The sequence below is a fragment of the Oncorhynchus gorbuscha genome, unplaced genomic scaffold, assembly GCF_021184085.1.
Source record: "Oncorhynchus gorbuscha isolate QuinsamMale2020 ecotype Even-year unplaced genomic scaffold, OgorEven_v1.0 Un_scaffold_3917, whole genome shotgun sequence".
NCBI lineage: Eukaryota > Metazoa > Chordata > Actinopteri > Salmoniformes > Salmonidae > Oncorhynchus > Oncorhynchus gorbuscha.
In genome coordinates this window covers 3,432-21,900 of record NW_025748056.1, presented here as the reverse complement: position 1 = coordinate 21,900, position 18,469 = coordinate 3,432, and the positions used below count along the sequence as shown (strand labels likewise).

Genomic DNA, 18,469 nt, shown 5'->3' with positions numbered 1-18,469 from the left:
TTTTTTCTACTGTGTTATTGACTTGTTTATTGTTTACTCCATGTGTAACTCTGTGTTGTCTGTTCACACTGCTTTGCTTTATCTTGGCCAGGTCGCAGTTGCAAATGAGAACTTGTTCTCAACTAGCCTACCTGGTTAAATAAAGGTGTTCTCAACTAGCCTACCTGGTTAAATAAAGGTGTTCTCAACTAGCCTACCTGGTTAAATAAAGGTGTTCTCAACTAGCCTACCTGGTTAAATAAAGGTGTTCTCAACTAGCCTACCTGGTTAAATAAAGGTGTTCTCAACTGGCCTACCTGGTTAAATAAAGGTGTTCTCAACTAGCCTACCTGGTTAAATAAAGGTGTTCTCAACTGGCCTACCTGGTTAAATAAAGGTGTTCTCAACTAGCCTACCTGGTTAAATAAAGGTGTTCTCAACTAGCCTACCTGGTTAAATAAAGGTGTTCTCAACTAGCCTACCTGGTTAAATATAGGTGTTCTCAACTAGCCTACCTGGTTAAATAAAGGTGTTCTCAACTAGCCTACCTGGTTAAATAAAGGTGTTCTCAACTAGCCTACCTGGTTAAATAAAGGTGTTCTCAACTAGCCTACCTGGTTAAATAAAGGTGTTCTCAACTGGCCTACCTGGTTAAATAAAGGTGTTCTCAACTAGCCTACCTGGTTAAATAAAGGTGTTCTCAACTAGCCTACCTGGTTAAATAAAGGTGTTCTCAACTGGCCTACCTGGTTAAATAAAGGTGTTCTCAACTAGCCTACCTGGTTAAATAAAGGTGTTCTCAACTAGCCTACCTGGTTAAATAAAGGTGTTCTCAACTAGCCTACCTGGTTAAATAAAGGTGTTCTCAACTGGCCTACCTGGTTAAATAAAGGTGTTCTCAACTGGCCTACCTGGTTAAATAAAGGTGTTCTCAACTAGCCTACCTGGTTAAATAAAGGTGTTCTCAACTAGCCTACCTGGTTAAATAAAGGTGTTCTCAACTAGCCTACCTGGTTAAATAAAGGTGTTCTCAACTAGCCTACCTGGTTAAATAAAGGTGTTCTCAACTAGCCTACCTGGTTAAATAGGTGAATGCACCAATTTGTAAGTCGCTCTGGATAAGAGCGTCTGCTAAATGACTTAAATGTAAATGTAAATAAAGGTGTTCTCAACTAGCCTACCTGGTTAAATAAAGGTGTTCTCAACTAGCCTACCTGGTTAAATAAAGGTGTTCTCAACTAGCCTACCTGGTTAAATAAAGGTGTTCTCAACTAGCCTACCTGGTTAAATAAAGGTGTTCTCAACTAGCCTACCTGGTTAAATAAAGGTGTTCTCAACTAGCCTACCTCGTTAAATAAAGGTGTTCTCTACTAGCCTACCTGGTTAAATAAAGGTGTTCTCAACTAGCCTACCTGGTTAAATAAAGGTGTTCTCAACTAGCCTACCTGGTTAAATAAAGGTGTTCTCAACTAGCCTACCTGGTTAAATAAAGGTGTTCTCAACTGGCCTACCTGGTTAAATAAAGGTGTTCTCAACTAGCCTACCTGGTTAAATAAAGGTGTTCTCAACTGGCCTACCTGGTTAAATAAAGGTGTTCTCAACTAGCCTACCTGGTTAAATAAAGGTGTTCTCAACTAGCCTACCTGGTTAAATAAAGGTGTTCTCAACTAGCCTACCTGGTTAAATAAAGGTGTTCTCAACTAGCCTACCTGGTTAAATAAAGGTGTTCTCAACTAGCCTACCTGGTTAAATAAAGGTGTTCTCAACTAGCCTACCTGGTTAAATAAAGGTGTTCTCAACTAGCCTACCTGGTTAAATAAAGGTGTTCTCAACTAGCCTACCTGGTTAAATAAAGGTGTTCTCAACTAGCCTACCTGGTTAAATAAAGGTGTTCTCAACTAGCCTACCTGGTTAAATAAAGGTGTTCTCAACTAGCCTACCTGGTTAAATAAAGGTGTTCTCAACTAGCCTACCTGGTTAAATAGGTGAATGCACCAATTTGTAAGTCGCTCTGGATAAGAGCGTCTGCTAAATGACTTAAATGTAAATGTAAATAAAGGTGTTCTCAACTAGCCTACCTGGTTAAATAAAGGTGTTCTCAACTAGCCTACCTGGTTAAATAAAGGTGTTCTCAACTAGCCTACCTGGTTAAATAAAGGTGTTCTCAACTAGCCTACCTGGTTAAATAAAGGTGTTCTCAACTAGCCTACCTGGTTAAATAAAGGTGTTCTCAACTGGCCTACCTGGTTAAATAAAGGTGTTCTCAACTGGCCTACCTGGTTAAATAAAGGTGTTCTCAACTAGCCTACCTGGTTAAATAAAGGTGTTCTCAACTAGCCTACCTGGTTAAATAAAGGTGTTCTCAACTAGCCTACCTGGTTAAATAAAGGTGTTCTCAACTAGCCTACCTGGTTAAATAAAGGTGTTCTCAACTGGCCTACCTGGTTAAATAAAGGTGTTCTCAACTAGCCTACCTGGTTAAATAAAGGTGTTCTCAACTAGCCTACCTGGTTAAATAAAGGTGTTCTCAACTAGCCTACCTGGTTAAATAAAGGTGTTCTCAACTAGCCTACCTGGTTAAATAAAGGTGTTCTCAACTAGCCTACCTGGTTAAATAAAGGTGTTCTCAACTAGCCTACCTGGTTAAATAAAGGTGTTCTCAACTAGCCTACCTGGTTAAATAAAGGTGTTCTCAACTAGCCTACCTGGTTAAATAAAGGTGTTCTCAACTAGCCTACCTGGTTAAATAAAGGTGTTCTCAACTAGCCTACCTGGTTAAATAAAGGTGTTCTCAACTAGCCTACCTGGTTAAATAAAGGTGTTCTCAACTAGCCTACCTGGTTAAATAAAGGTGTTCTCAACTGGCCTACCTGGTTAAATAAAGGTGTTCTCAACTAGCCTCCCTGGTTAAATAAAGGTGTTCTCAACTAGCCTCCCTGGTTAAATAAAGGTGTTCTCAACTAGCCTACCTGGTTAAATAAAGGTGTTCTCAACTAGCCTACCTGGTTAAATAAAGGTGTTCTCAACTAGCCTACCTGGTTAAATAAAGGTGTTCTCAACTAGCCTACCTGGTTAAATAAAGGTGTTCTCAACTAGCCTACCTGGTTAAATAAAGGTGTTCTCAACTAGCCTACCTGGTTAAATAAAGGTGTTCTCAACTAGCCTACCTCGTTAAATAAAGGTGTTCTCAACTAGCCTACCTGGTTAAATAAAGGTGTTCTCAACTAGCCTACCTCGTTAAATAAAGGTGTTCTCAACTAGCCTACCTGGTTAAATAAAGGTGTTCTCATCTGGCCTACCTGGTTAAATAAAGGTGTTCTCAACTAGCCTACCTGGTTAAATAAAGGTGTTCTCAACTGGCCTACCTGGTTAAATAAAGGTGTTCTCAACTAGCCTACCTGGTTAAATAAAGGTGTTCTCAACTAGCCTACCTGGTTAAATAAAGGTGAAATAAAAAATAATAATAATAAAAACCCGGGACGATGCGTATCGCTGGTCTCTACAACAACAAAGGCCATTGTAAACCTGCCCAGTAGAACAGAATAGATCAGAACAGGGCAGTAGAACAGAATAGATCAGAACAGGGCAGTAGAACAGAATAGATCAGAACAGGGCAGTAGAACAGAATAGATCAGAACAGGGCAGTAGAACAGAATAGATCAGAACAGGGCAGTAGAACAGAATAGATCAGAACAGGGCAGTAGAACAGAATAGATCAGAACAGGGCAGTAGAACAGAATAGATCAGAACAGGGCAGTAGAACAGGGCAGTAGAACAGGGCAGTAGAACAGGGCAGTAGAACAGAATAGATCAGAACAGGGCAGTAGAACAGAATAGATCAGAACAGGGCAGTAGAACAGGGCAGTAGAACAGAATAGATCAGAACAGGGCAGTAGAACAGAGCAGTAGAACAGAATAGATCAGAACAGGGCAGTAGAACAGAGCAGTAGAACAGAATAGATCAGAACAGGGCAGTAGAACAGAGCAGTAGAACAGGGCAGTAGAACAGAATAGATCAGAACAGGGCAGTAGAACAGGGCAGTAGAACAGAATAGATCAGAACAGGGCAGTAGAACAGGGCAGTAGAACAGGGCAGTAGAACAGGGCAGTAGAACAGAGCAGTAGAACAGGGCAGTAGAACAGAGCAGTAGAACAGGGCAGTAGAACAGGGCAGTAGAACAGGGCAGTAGAACAGGGTAAGAAGTCGTACCTCTGAGATCCTGATCTCCTTGGCCAGGTCCTTGATGAGCTGAGTGGGCTTCATGTTTTCTGGAAGCTCATCCTCGTGTTCTAACAGAGCCTGGAGGAACGACACGTTGACAACGCAGTTAAATATGGATGTAGATTTCAGATTATACACAATATATAAGAAAGTATGTGGACACCCCTTCAAATTAGTGGATTCGACTAGTTGAGTCACACCCGTTGCTGACAGGTGTATAAAATAAAGCACACAGCCATGTAATCTCCATAGACAAACATTGACAGTAGAATGGCTTTACAGAAAAGCTCAGTGACTTTCAACTTGGCACTGTCGTAGGATGACACCTTTCCGAATGCATAGTGTCAACTGTAAAGTTTGGTGGAGTAGGAATAATGGTCTGGGGCTGTTTTTCATGGTTCAGGCTCCTTCGTTCCAGTGAAGGGAAATTTTAACGCTGCAGCATACAATGACATTGTAGACAATTCTGTACTTCCAACTTTGTGGCAAAGGTTTGGGGAAGGCCCATTCCTGTTTCAACATGGCAATGCCCCCGTGCACAAAGATCGGTGTGGAAGAACTAGACTGAGCTCTGACCTCAACCCCAACCAACACCTTTGTGATGAATTAGAATGCCGACTGCGAGCCAGGCCTAATCACCCAACATCAGTGCCCGACTGCAATAATGCTCTTGTGGCTGAATGGAAGCAATTCCCTGCAGCAACGTCCCGACATCTAGTGGAAAGTCTTCCCAGAAGAGTGGAGGCTGTTATAGCAGCAACGTCCCAACATCTAGTGGAAAGTCTTCCCAGAAGAGTGGAAGCTGTTATAGCCGAAAACTCCATATTAATGGCCATGATTTTGGAATGAGATGTTTGACCAGCAGGTGTCCACATACTTTTGAAGGAAACCAAACTTGCCTGTTTCTTAGTCCAGGCCCTGAAAGCTCCGTTGATGATCTTAGCTCCATGGATCAGGTAGGCAGCAGGCTGTCTGTTGGCCTTGTGTAAACCTGAAACAAGACAGAATACTGTTAAAACACATGTTGACAGGTCAGACAGGTCAGACAGCTCTCCCTTGGTTGAAGAGGTCAGACAGCTCTCCCTTGGTTGAAGAGGTCAGACAGCTCTTCCTTGGTTGAAGAGGTCAGACAGCTCTCCCTTGGTTGAAGAGGTCAGACAGTTCTCCCTTGGTAAAGAGGTCAGACAGCTCTCCCTTGGTGAAGAGGTCAGACAGCTCTCCCTTGGTAAAGAGGTCAGACAGCTCTCCCTTGGGGAAGAGGTCAGACAGCTCTCCCTTGGTGAAGAGGTCAGACAGCTCTCCCTTGGTTGAAGAGGTCAGACAGCTCTCCCTTGGTAAAGAGGTCAGACAGTTCTCCCTTGGTAAAGAGGTCAGACAGATCTCCCTTGGTAAAGAGGTCAGACAGCTCTCCCTTGTTAAAGAGGTCAGACAGCTCTCCCTTGTTAAAGAGGTCAGACAGCTCTTCCTTGGTTAAAGAGGTCAGGCAGCTCTTCCTTGATTAAAGAGGTCAGACAGCTCTCCCTTGGGGAAGAGGTCAGACAGCTCTCCCTTGGTAAAGAGGTCAGACAGCTCTTCCTTGGTTAAAGAGGTCAGGCAGCTCTTCCTTGATTAAAGAGGTCAGACAGTTCTCCCTTGATTAAAGAGGTCAGACAGCTCTCCCTTGGTAAAGAGGTCAGACAGCTCTTCCTTGATTAAAGAGGTCAGACAGCTCTTCCTTGATTAAAGAGGTCAGACAGCTCTCCCTTGGTAAAGAGGTCAGACAGCTCTCCCTTGATTAAAGAGGTCAGACAGCTCTCCCTTGATTAAAGAGGTCAGACAGCTCTCCCTTGGTAAAGAGGTCAGACAGCTCTTCCTTGATTAAAGAGGTCAGACAGTTCTCCCTTGATTAAATAGGTCAGACAGTTCTCCCTTGATTAAAGAGGTCAGACAGCTCTCCCTTGGTAAAGAGGTCAGACAGCTCTTCCTTGATTAAAGAGGTCAGACAGCTCTCCCTTGATTAAAGAGGTCAGGCAGCTCTTCCTTGATTAAAGAGGTCAGACAGCTCTCCCTTGGTAAAGAGGTCAGACAGCTCTCCCTTGATTAAAGAGGTCAGACAGCTCTCCCTTGGTAAAGAGGTCAGACAGCTCTTCCTTGATTAAAGAGGTCAGACAGTTCTCCCTTGATTAAAGAGGTCAGACAGCTCTCCCTTGATTAAAGAGGTCAGACAGCTCTCCCTTGATTAAAGAGGTCAGACAGCTCTCCCTTGATTAAAGAGGTCAGACAGCTCTCCCTTGGTAAAGAGGTCAGACAGCTCTCCCTTGATTAAAGAGGTCAGACAGTTCTCCCTTGATTAAAGAGGTCAGACAGCTCTCCCTTGATTAAAGAGGTCAGACAGCTCTCCCTTGATTAAAGAGGTCAGACAGCTCTCCCTTGGTAAAGAGGTCAGACAGCTCTTCCTTGATTAAAGAGGTCAGACAGTTCTCCCTTGATTAAAGAGGTCAGACAGTTCTCCCTTGATTAAAGAGGTCAGACAGCTCTCCCTTGGTAAAGAGGTCAGACAGCTCTTCCTTGATTAAAGAGGTCAGACAGCTCTCCCTTGGTAAAGAGGTCAGACAGCTCTTCCTTGATTAAAGAGGTCAGACAGCTCTCCCTTGGTAAAGAGGTCAGACAGCTCTTCCTTGATTAAAGAGGTCAGACAGCTCTCCCTTGATTAAAGAGGTCAGGCAGCTCTTCCTTGATTAAAGAGGTCAGACAGCTCTCCCTTGGTAAAGAGGTCAGACAGCTCTCCCTTGATTAAAGAGGTCAGACAGCTCTCCCTTGGTAAAGAGGTCAGACAGCTCTTCCTTGATTAAAGAGGTCAGACAGTTCTCCCTTGATTAAAGAGGTCAGACAGCTCTCCCTTGATTAAAGAGGTCAGACAGCTCTCCCTTGATTAAAGAGGTCAGACAGCTCTCCCTTGATTAAAGAGGTCAGACAGCTCTCCCTTGGTAAAGAGGTCAGACAGCTCTCCCTTGATTAAAGAGGTCAGACAGTTCTCCCTTGATTAAAGAGGTCAGACAGCTCTCCCTTGATTAAAGAGGTCAGACAGCTCTCCCTTGATTAAAGAGGTCAGACAGCTCTCCCTTGGTAAAGAGGTCAGACAGCTCTTCCTTGATTAAAGAGGTCAGACAGTTCTCCCTTGATTAAAGAGGTCAGACAGTTCTCCCTTGATTAAAGAGGTCAGACAGCTCTCCCTTGGTAAAGAGGTCAGACAGCTCTTCCTTGATTAAAGAGGTCAGACAGCTCTCCCTTGGTAAAGAGGTCAGACAGCTCTTCCTTGATTAAAGAGGTCAGACAGCTCTCCCTTGATTAAAGAGGTCAGGCAGCTCTTCCTTGATTAAAGAGGTCAGGCAGCTCTTCCTTGATTAAAGAGGTCAGACAGCTCTCCCTTGATTAAAGAGGTCAGACAGCTCTCCCTTGGTAAAGAGGTCAGACAGCTCTCCCTTGGGAAGAGGTCAGACAGCTCTCCCTTGGGGAAGAGGTATTTTAACCTCAATGGGACAACTTGATGAAATAAATGTTTAATTAATGGACTTTAACGGGTTCTGTTCATTCACTTGTTTAACATTGATGGAGCTGAACAGAGCTGTGATGTTTCAGAAAAGCCTCTTTGTGCTGTCAGATAACGGCGCCCTCTAGCCTAACTGCTGTCAGTATTTAACCAATCACAACACATCTACATTCAGAGCCTTGTCACCGCACATTTCATACACAGCAAGGAAAATATAACTCTGTTTACCGACTCCACAACGTTGTTGAAACTGGATCCATTCTGGTTTAATAACAGAAAACAATCCCCATAACATCTGAGTAGTGCATCCTGGAACATGTTACTGCAAGCTGAAGGCCGTTTAATTCAGACTCATGCTTCCAGTTGCATGCCTCGAGCTTGTCTGTCTGCGAAGGCTGCCTCGAGCTGTCTGTCTGCGAAGGCTGCCTCGAGCTGTCTGTCTGCGAAGGCTGCCTCGAGCTGTCTGTCTGCGAAGGCTGCCTCGAGCTTGTCTGTCTGCGAAGGCTGCCTCGAGCTAGCTGTCTGCGAAGGCTGCCTCGAGCTAGCTGTCTGCGAAGGCTGCCTCGAGCTAGCTGTCTGCGAAGGCTGCCTCGAGCTAGCTGTCTGTCTGCGAAGGCTGCCTCGAGCTGTCTGTCTGTCTGCGAAGGCTGCCTCGAGCTAGCTGTCTGTCTGCGAAGGCTGCCTCGAGCTGTCTGTCTGTCTGCGAAGGCTGCCTCGAGCTAGCTGTCTGTCTGCGAAGGCTGCCTCGAGCTAGCTGTCTGTCTGCGAAGGCTGCCTCGAGCTAGCTGTCTGTCTGCGAAGGCTGCCTCGAGCTGGCTGTCTGTCTGCGAAGGCTGCCTCGAGCTAGCTGTCTGTCTGCGAAGGCTGCCTCGAGCTAGCTGTCTGTCTGCGAAGGCTGCCTCGAGCTAGCTGTCTGTCTGCGAAGGCTGCCTCGAGCTAGCTGTCTGTCTGCGAAGGCTGCCTCGAGCTAGCTGTCTGTCTGCGAAGGCTGTCTCGAGCTGTCTGTCTGTGAAGGCTGTCTCTACACTGATAGACAGGAAATACATCCACAAACTCTGCTGCTAGTTAATAACATGAAAAGAGACGGAACCCTGTCAGGTGGGTGGGGTTAGTCAAGGAGGATGTTCTGGAACGTTCAGATAGAATGTGCTGTTTAGATCAGATATCTCTCCAATAACATTATATGAGCCATGTTCACCACACCAAAATACAGTCCTGTACTAAGACAAGGATCCCTGACGTAGAGATAGATATGACCTGGACATTAGAACTATTCTCCTGAAGAGAATAATGGGTAACATACCACAGTGGTCTTAAGACTGCACCATATTCCCTACATAGGGCACTACCAGCCCTATGTGACCTGGTAGTGAATAGTGCACTATATAGAGAATCGGTTGCCATTGTGGACACAACCGACAGTATGTTGGCAATGTTATTTTAAGAAGGCAATCCGGCTATAGTACAGCAGAGAGAGAAAACGCATTCAGTGGAAATGTAAACAGAGCTCTGTGGCCAGCTGAGAGGAGTTAAATCACAGAGAGAGAGAGAGAGAGAGACAGAGAGCGAGACAGAGAGCGAGACAGAGAGAGACAGAGAGCGAGACAGAGCGAGACAGAGAGCGAGACAGAGAGAGAGAGACAGAGAGAGAGAGACAGAGAGAGAGAGACAGAGAGAGAGAGACAGAGAGAGAGAGACAGAGAGAGAGAGACAGAGAGAGAGACAGAGAGAGAGAGACAGAGAGAGAGAGAGAGACAGAGAGAGACAGAGAGAGATATAGGGAGAGAGAGAGAGAGAGAGAGAGAGAGAGAGAGAGAGAGAGAGAGAGAGAGAGAGAGAGAGAGAGAGAGAGAGAGAGAGAGAGAGAGAGAGAGAGAGAGAGAGAGAGAGAGAGAGAGACAGAGAGAGAGAGCAGTAATTGAGCTAGTGATTGTAACTGCGCCAGGCCTTTTGAACCTAATCATCTGTGAACAACGCCACACAGACGTTTAATGACTGTAATAATATTAGAGCATCCAACTCCTCATCTGCTGAGCAGACCGCAGGGAGAAGACACGCTATCTACCACCAGGGGAACAGGAAACGCATTGCACCGCTAGTTAAGTCACAGACCCAAAGTCGGCCTCATACACTAATAGTCATGTATTGAAACCAAGTAGTCGTGTATTGAAAACCAAATAGTTGTGTATTGAAAACCAAGTAGTCGTGTATTGAAACCAAATAGTACAAGCAGCTATGAGGTGAACCTTAGATAGTCATGGAGTTAAAACCAGACAGAAATGAAGTTAAAACCAGACAGACGTGAAGTTAAAACCAGACAGAAATGAAGTTAAAACCAGACAGAAATGAAGTTAAAACCAGACAGAAATGAAGTTAAAACCAGACAGAAATGAAGTTAAAACCAGACAGAAATGAAGTTAAAACCAGACAGAAATGAAGTTAAAACCAGACAGACGTGAAGTGGGAAAGTTATAAAATAAATAGTGTACCTTTAAATCTCTCCAGCAGGTGTCGGCCCACGTACCAGCAGGCAGTCTCAAAGTTGGGGAACGGAGTCAGACAATTCACGTTGAGACGCTTCTCCACCTCGTACGCTCTGGGAGGGGGAGAGGACGACACAAAGAGATGGAAAATATCCTCAACTATGTGCTTTACCTGGGAGATAAACGTTGTGACCTCACAGCTGAAGGTTTTGTCTCGTCTGTTAAAGTGGAGAGTCCACCTCCTCATTGAAACTAGTGATGTTCTCACCTCATCTGCATCTCAACACTCAGGTTGTGGACAAAGTGTCCGGAAAACGCCAGCGTGTCCACTGGAGTCAGAACTGCATTGATCCAACCTGGAAACAGACACAGTATACACACATTCTATTAACCTGGGACCAGAACACATTACATACACATTATATACACACATTATATACACACATTATATAAACACATTCTATTAACCTGGGACCAGAACACATTATATACACATTATATACACACATTATATACACATTATATAAACACCAACATATAATATATACACACATTCTATTAACCTGGGACAGAACACATTATATATACACATTATATACACACATTCTATTAACCTGGGACCAGAACACATTATATACACATTATATACACACATTATATACACACATTATATAAACACCAACATATAATATATACACACATTCTATTAACCTGGGACCAGAACACATTATATATACACATTATATACACACATTATATACACACATTATATACACACCAACACATTATATACACATTATATACACACATTATATACACACCAACACATTATATACACACATTACATACACACATTATATACACACATTATATACACACCAACACATTATATACACACATGATACACACACATTATATACACACCAACACATTATATACACACCAACACATTATATACACACCAACACATTATATACACACCAACACATTATATACACAACAACACATTATATACACACCAACACATTATATACACACCAACACATTATATACACACCAACACATTATATACACACCAACACATTATATACACACCAACACATTATATACACACCAACACATTATATACACACATTATATACACACCAACACATTATATACACACCAACACATTATATACACACCAACACATTATATACACACCAACACATGATATACACACCAACACATTATATACACACATGATATATACACACATTATATACACACCAACACATTATATGCACACCAACACATTATATACACACCAACACATTATATAAACACATTATATACACACCAACACATTATATACACACATGATATATACACACATTATATACACACCAACACATTATACACACACATTATATACACACCAACACATTATATACACACATTACATACACACAAACACATTATACACACACATTACATACCCACAAACACATTATATACACACATTATATATAAACATTATACACACACATTATACACACACATTATATACACACCAACACATTATATACACACATTATATATACACACATTATATACACACCAACACATTATATACACACATGATATATACACACATTATATACACACCAACACATTATATACACACATGATATATACACACATTATATACACACCAACACATTATATACACACCAACACATTATATACACACCAACACATTATATACACACCAACACATTATATACACACATTATATACACACCAACACATTATATACACACCAACACATTATATACACACCAACACATTATATAAACACATTATATACACACCAACACATTATATACACACATGATATATACACACATTATATACACACCAACACATTATATACACACCAACACATTATATACACACCAACACATTATATACACACCAACACATTATATACACACATGATATATACACACATTATATACACACCAACACATTATACACACACATTATATACACACCAACACATTATATACACACATTACATACACACAAACACATTATACACACACATTATATACACACATTACATACCCACAAACACATTATATACACACATTATATACACACCAACACATTATATACACACATTATATACACACCAACACATTATATACACACCAACACATTATATACACACCAACACATTATATACACACCAACACATGATATACACACAAACATATTATATACACACATGATATATACACACATTATATACACACCAACACATTATACACACACATTATATACACACCAACACATTATATACACACCAACACATTATATACACACAAACACATTATACACACACATTATATACACACCAACACATTATATACACACCAACACATTATATACACACCAACACATTATATACACACCAACACATTATATACACACCAACACATTATATACACACATTATATACACACATTATATACACACCAACACATTATATACACACATTATATACACACCAACACATTATATACACACATTATATACACACCAACACATTATATACACACATTATATACACACCAACACATTATATACACACATTATATACACACCAACACATTATATACACACATTATATACACACCAACACATTATATACACACATTATATACACACCAACACATTATATACACACCAACACATTATATACACACCAACACATTATATACACACCAACACATTATATACACACCAACACATTATATACACACCAACACATTATATACACACCAACACATTATATACACACCAACACATTATATACACACCAACACATTATATACACACCAACACATTATATACACACCAACACATTATATACACACCAACACATTATATACACACCAACACATTATATACACACCAACACATGATATACACACCAACACATTATATACACACCAACACATGATATACACACCAACACATTATATACACACCAACACATTATATACACACATTATATACACACCAACACATTATATACACACCAACACATTATATACACACCAACACATTATATACACACATTATATACACACCAACACATTATATACACACATTATATACACACCAACACATTATATACACACATTATATACACACCAACACATTATATACACACCAACACATTATATACACACATTATATACACACATTATATACACACACATTATATACACACCAACACATTATATACACACATTATATACACACATTATATACACACACATTATATACACACCAACACATTATATACACACATTATATACACACATTATATACACACACATTATATACACACCAACACATTATATACACACATTATATACACACATTATATACACACACATTATATACACACCAACACATTATATACACACATTATATACACACATTATATACACACACATTATATACACACCAACACATTATATACACACATTATATACACACATTATATACACACACATTATATACACACCAACACATTATATACACACATTATATACACACATTATATACACACATTATATACACACCAACACATTATATACACACATTATATACACACATTATATACACACACATTATATACACACCAACACATTATATACACACATTATATACACACATTATATACACACACATTATATACACACCAACACATTATATACACACATTATATACACACATTATATACACACATTATATACACACCAACACATTATATACACACATTATATACACACATTATTATATTATTATTATATTATATCGATATATGGAACCTAACCTGAATAGGGTCTGTCCCTACTTCAGAGTGCACTAACCTGATGGTATGAATAGGGTCTGTCCCTACTTCAGAGTGCACTAACCTGATGGTATGAATAGGGTCTGTCCCTACTTCAGAGTGCACTAACCTGAATAGGGTCTGTCCCTACTTCAGAGTGCACTAACCTGAATAGGGTCTGTCCCTACTTCAGAGTGCACTAACCTGATGGTATGAATAGGGTCTGTCCCTACTTCAGAGTGCACTAACCTGATGGTATGAATAGGTCTGTCCCTACTTCAGAGTGCACTAACCTGAATAGGGTCTGTCCCTACTTCAGAGTGCACTAACCTGAATAGGGTCTGTCCCTACTTCAGAGTGCACTAACCTGAATAGGGTCTGTCCCTACTTCAGAGTGCACTAACCTGATGGTATGAATAGGGTCTGTCCCTACTTCAGAGTGCACTAACCTGATGGTATGAATAGGGTCTGTCCCTACTTCAGAGTGCACTAACCTGATGGTATGAATAGGGTCTGTCCCTACTTCAGAGTGCACTAACCTGAATAGGGTCTGTCCCTACTTCAGAGTGCACTAACCTGAATAGGGTCTGTCCCTTACTTCAGAGTGCACTAACCTGAATAGGGTCTGTCCCTACTTCAGAGTGCACTAACCTGAATAGGGTCTGTCCCTACTTCAGAGTGCACTAACCTGAATAGGGTCTGTCCCTTCTTCAGAGTGCACTAACCTGAATAGGGTCTGTCCCTACTTCAGAGTGCACTAACCTGAATAGGGTCTGTCCCTTCTTCAGAGTGCACTAACCTGAATAGGGTCTGTCCCTACTTCAGAGTGCACTAACCTGAATAGGGTCTGTCCCTTCTTCAGAGTGCACTAACCTGAATAGGGTCTGTCCCTACTTCAGAGTGCACTAACCTGAATAGGGTCTGTCCCTACTTCAGAGTGCACTAACCTGAATAGGGTCTGTCCCTACTTCAGAGTGCACTAACCTGAATAGGGTCTGTCCCTACTTCAGAGTGCACTAACCTGAATAGGGTCTGTCCCTTCTTCAGAGTGCACTAACCTGAATAGGGTCTGTCCCTACTTCAGAGTGCACTAACCTGAATAGGGTCTGTCCCTACTTCAGAGTGCACTAACCTGAATAGGGTCTGTCCCTACTTCAGAGTGCACTAACCTGAATAGGGTCTGTCCCTTCTTCAGAGTGCACTAACCTGAATAGGGTCTGTCCCTGCTTCAGAGTGCACTAACCTGAATAGGGTCTGTCCCTACTTCAGAGTGCACTAACCTGAATAGGGTCTGTCCCTACTTCAGAGTGCACTAACCTGAATAGGGTCTGTCCCTTCTTCAGAGTGCACTAACCTGAATAGGGTCTGTCCCTTCTTCAGAGTGCACTAACCTGAATAAGGTCTGTCCCTACTTCAGAGTGCACTAACCTGAATAGGGTCTGTCCCTTCTTCAGAGTGCACTAACCTGAATAGGGTCTGTCCCTACTTCAGAGTGCACTAACCTGAATAGGGTCTGTCCCTACTTCAGAGTGCACTAACCTGAATAGGGTCTGTCCCTGCTTCAGAGTGCACTAACCTGAATAGGGTCTGTCCCTACTTCAGAGTGCACTAACCTGAATAGGGTCTGTCCCTGCTTCAGAGTGCACTAACCTGAATAGGGTCTGTCCCTGCTTCAGAGTGCACTAACCTGAATAGGGTCTGTCCCTACTTCAGAGTGCACTAACCTGAATAGGGTCTGTCCCTGCTTCAGAGTGCACTAACCTGAATAGGGTCTGTCCCTGCTTCAGAGTGCACTAACCTGAATAGGGTCTGTCCCTGCTTCAGAGTGCACTAACCTGAATAGGGTCTGTCCCTGCTTCAGAGTGCACTAACCTGAATAGGGTCTGTCCCTGCTTCAGAGTGCACTAACCTGAATAGGGTCTGTCCCTGCTTCAGAGTGCACTAACCTGAATAGGGTCTGTCCCTGCTTCAGAGTGCACTAACCTGAATAGGGTCTGTCCCTGCTTCAGAGTGCACTAACCTGAATAGGGTCTGTCCCTGCTTCAGAGTGCACTAACCTGAATAGGGTCTGTCCCTACTTCAGAGTGCACTAACCTGAATAGGGTCTGTCCCTTCTTCAGAGTGCACTAACCTGAATAGGGTCTGTCCCTTCTTCAGAGTGCACTAACCTGAATAGGGTCTGTCCCTACTTCAGAGTGCACTAACCTGAATAGGGTCTGTCCCTACTTCAGAGTGCACTAACCTGAATAGGGTCTGTCCCTACTTCAGAGTGCACTAACCTGAATAGGGTCTGTCCCTACTTCAGAGTGCACTAACCTGAATAGGTCTGTCCCTGCTTCAGAGTGCACTAACCTGAATAGGGTCTGTCCCTGCTTCAGAGTGCACTAACCTGAATAGGGTCTGTCCCTGCTTCAGAGTGCACTAACCTGAATAGGGTCTGTCCCTGCTTCAGAGTGCACTAACCTGAATAGGGTCTGTCCCTTCTTCAGAGTGCACTAACCTGATGGTAGGAATAGGGTCTGTCCCTACTTCAGAGTGCACTAACCTGATGGTATGAATAGGTCTGTCCCTACTTCAGAGTGCACTAACCTGAATAGGGTCTGTCCCTACTTCAGAGTGCACTAACCTGAATAGGGTCTGTCCCTACTTCAGAGTGCACTAACCTGAATAGGGTCTGTCCCTACTTCAGAGTGCACTAACCTGATGGTATGAATAGGGTCTGTCCCTACTTCAGAGTGCACTAACCTGATGGTATGAATAGGGTCTGTCCCTACTTCAGAGTGCACTAACCTGATGAGTATGAATAGGGTCTGTCCCTACTTCAGAGTGCACTAACCTGATGGTATGAATAGGGTCTGTCCTTACTTCAGAGTGCACTAACCTGATGGTATGAATAGGGTCTGTCCCTACTTCAGAGTGCACTAACCTGATGGTATGAATAGCGTCTGTCCCTGCTTCAGAGTGCACTTGTAACACTTGTCCACCTGGTCGGCGAAAAACATCTCAGTGTGATTGGCTGAGGACCTCCAGCGCTCGTACAGCGATAGGTTGGCTGACGTGGCTTGATCAGAAGAAGATCTTCTCTCCCTGGAAAAACAACAACATCAGACCAGTTTATCATTGGTTTGATTGTTGATGGTTAGACTCACGCTGCAGAGGCCCTGGTCTAAAGTAGTGCACTATATAGGGAATAGGGCCCTGGTCTAAAGTAGTAATTATATAGGGAATAGGGCCCTTGGTCTAAAGTAGTGCACTATATAGGAATAGGGCCCTGGTCTAAAAGTAGTGTACTATATAGGGAATAGGGCTCCTGGTCTAAAGTAGTGCACTATATAGGGAATAGGGCCCTGGTCTAAAGTAGTGCACTATATAGGGAATAGGGCCCTGGTCTAAAGTAGTGCACTATATAGGGAATAGGGCCCTGGTCTAAAGTAGTGCACTATATAGGGAATAGGGCCCTGGTCTAAAGTAGTGCACTATATAGGGAATAGGGCCCTGGTCTAAAGTAGTGCACTATATAGGGAATAGGGCCCTGGTCTAAAGTAGTGCACTATATAGGGAATAGGGCCCTGGTCTAAAGTAGTGCACTATATAGGGAATAGGGCCCTGGTCTAAAGTAGTGCACTATATAGGGAATAGGGCCCTGGTCTAAAGTAGTGCACTATATAGGGAATAGGGCCCTGGTATAAAGTAGTGCACTATATAGGGAATAGGGCCCTGGTCATACTGGCTGCATGTTTTCTTGATCAATAAGGTGATTATTACATTACAGTACTTTAATAAAGTTAATTCATCAATAAGGTGATTATTACATTACAGTACCTTAATAAAGTGAATTGATCAATAAGGTGATTAACCGTGTCATACCTTGAGTACGTGGTACCATACGGAGGCCCCTCCACACTCGATGTGGAAGTCAGTGTAGCTGTCTTTAACACCGATCAGACAGTACTTAGTGACTTTAGGTTTCCCCAGGAGAGCATCGTCTGGCCAGTAGTTCTCTACCCACGACAACCTCCGCACAATCTGAGGGCTCTCCACTATACTGTCCATCCTGAGAGAGGTGTGAGAGAGAGAACCAAACAACCATGTCAAGTAATGTTAGAAACATAATATTATATAAATAGATATGAGGGCTCTCCACTATACTGTCCATTCCAAAGACTACAATATAATCACAGACAGTTAGCTACTGGGACAGACAGACAGACAGACAGTTAGCTACTGGGACAGACAGACAGACAGTTAGCTACTGGGACAGACAGACAGACAGTTAGCTACTGGGACAGACAGACAGACAGACAGACAGTTAGCTACTGGGACAGACAGACAGACAGACAGTTAGTGGGACAGACAGACAGTTA

At 42.3% G+C, this 18,469-nt stretch overlaps 1 protein-coding gene across 1 annotated transcript in view; it reads right to left on the bottom strand.

Moving 5' to 3' along the window:
* The window catches only part of LOC124028254 (lysine-specific demethylase phf2-like), a gene marked incomplete at both ends in the record, with an annotated part of 34,894 nt that extends 16,735 nt beyond the window's left edge, over positions 1-18,159 (bottom strand). Inside the window, 6 exons of the mRNA XM_046340364.1 lie at positions 4,173-4,279; positions 5,101-5,192; positions 10,220-10,326; positions 10,482-10,569; positions 17,032-17,192; positions 17,989-18,159. Coding sequence (XP_046196320.1) covers positions 4,173-4,279; positions 5,101-5,192; positions 10,220-10,326; positions 10,482-10,569; positions 17,032-17,192; positions 17,989-18,159 — 726 coding nt within the window. The remainder of the gene's footprint in view (positions 1-4,172; positions 4,280-5,100; positions 5,193-10,219; positions 10,327-10,481; positions 10,570-17,031; positions 17,193-17,988) is intronic.
* Positions 18,160-18,469: the final 310 nt, after the last annotated feature.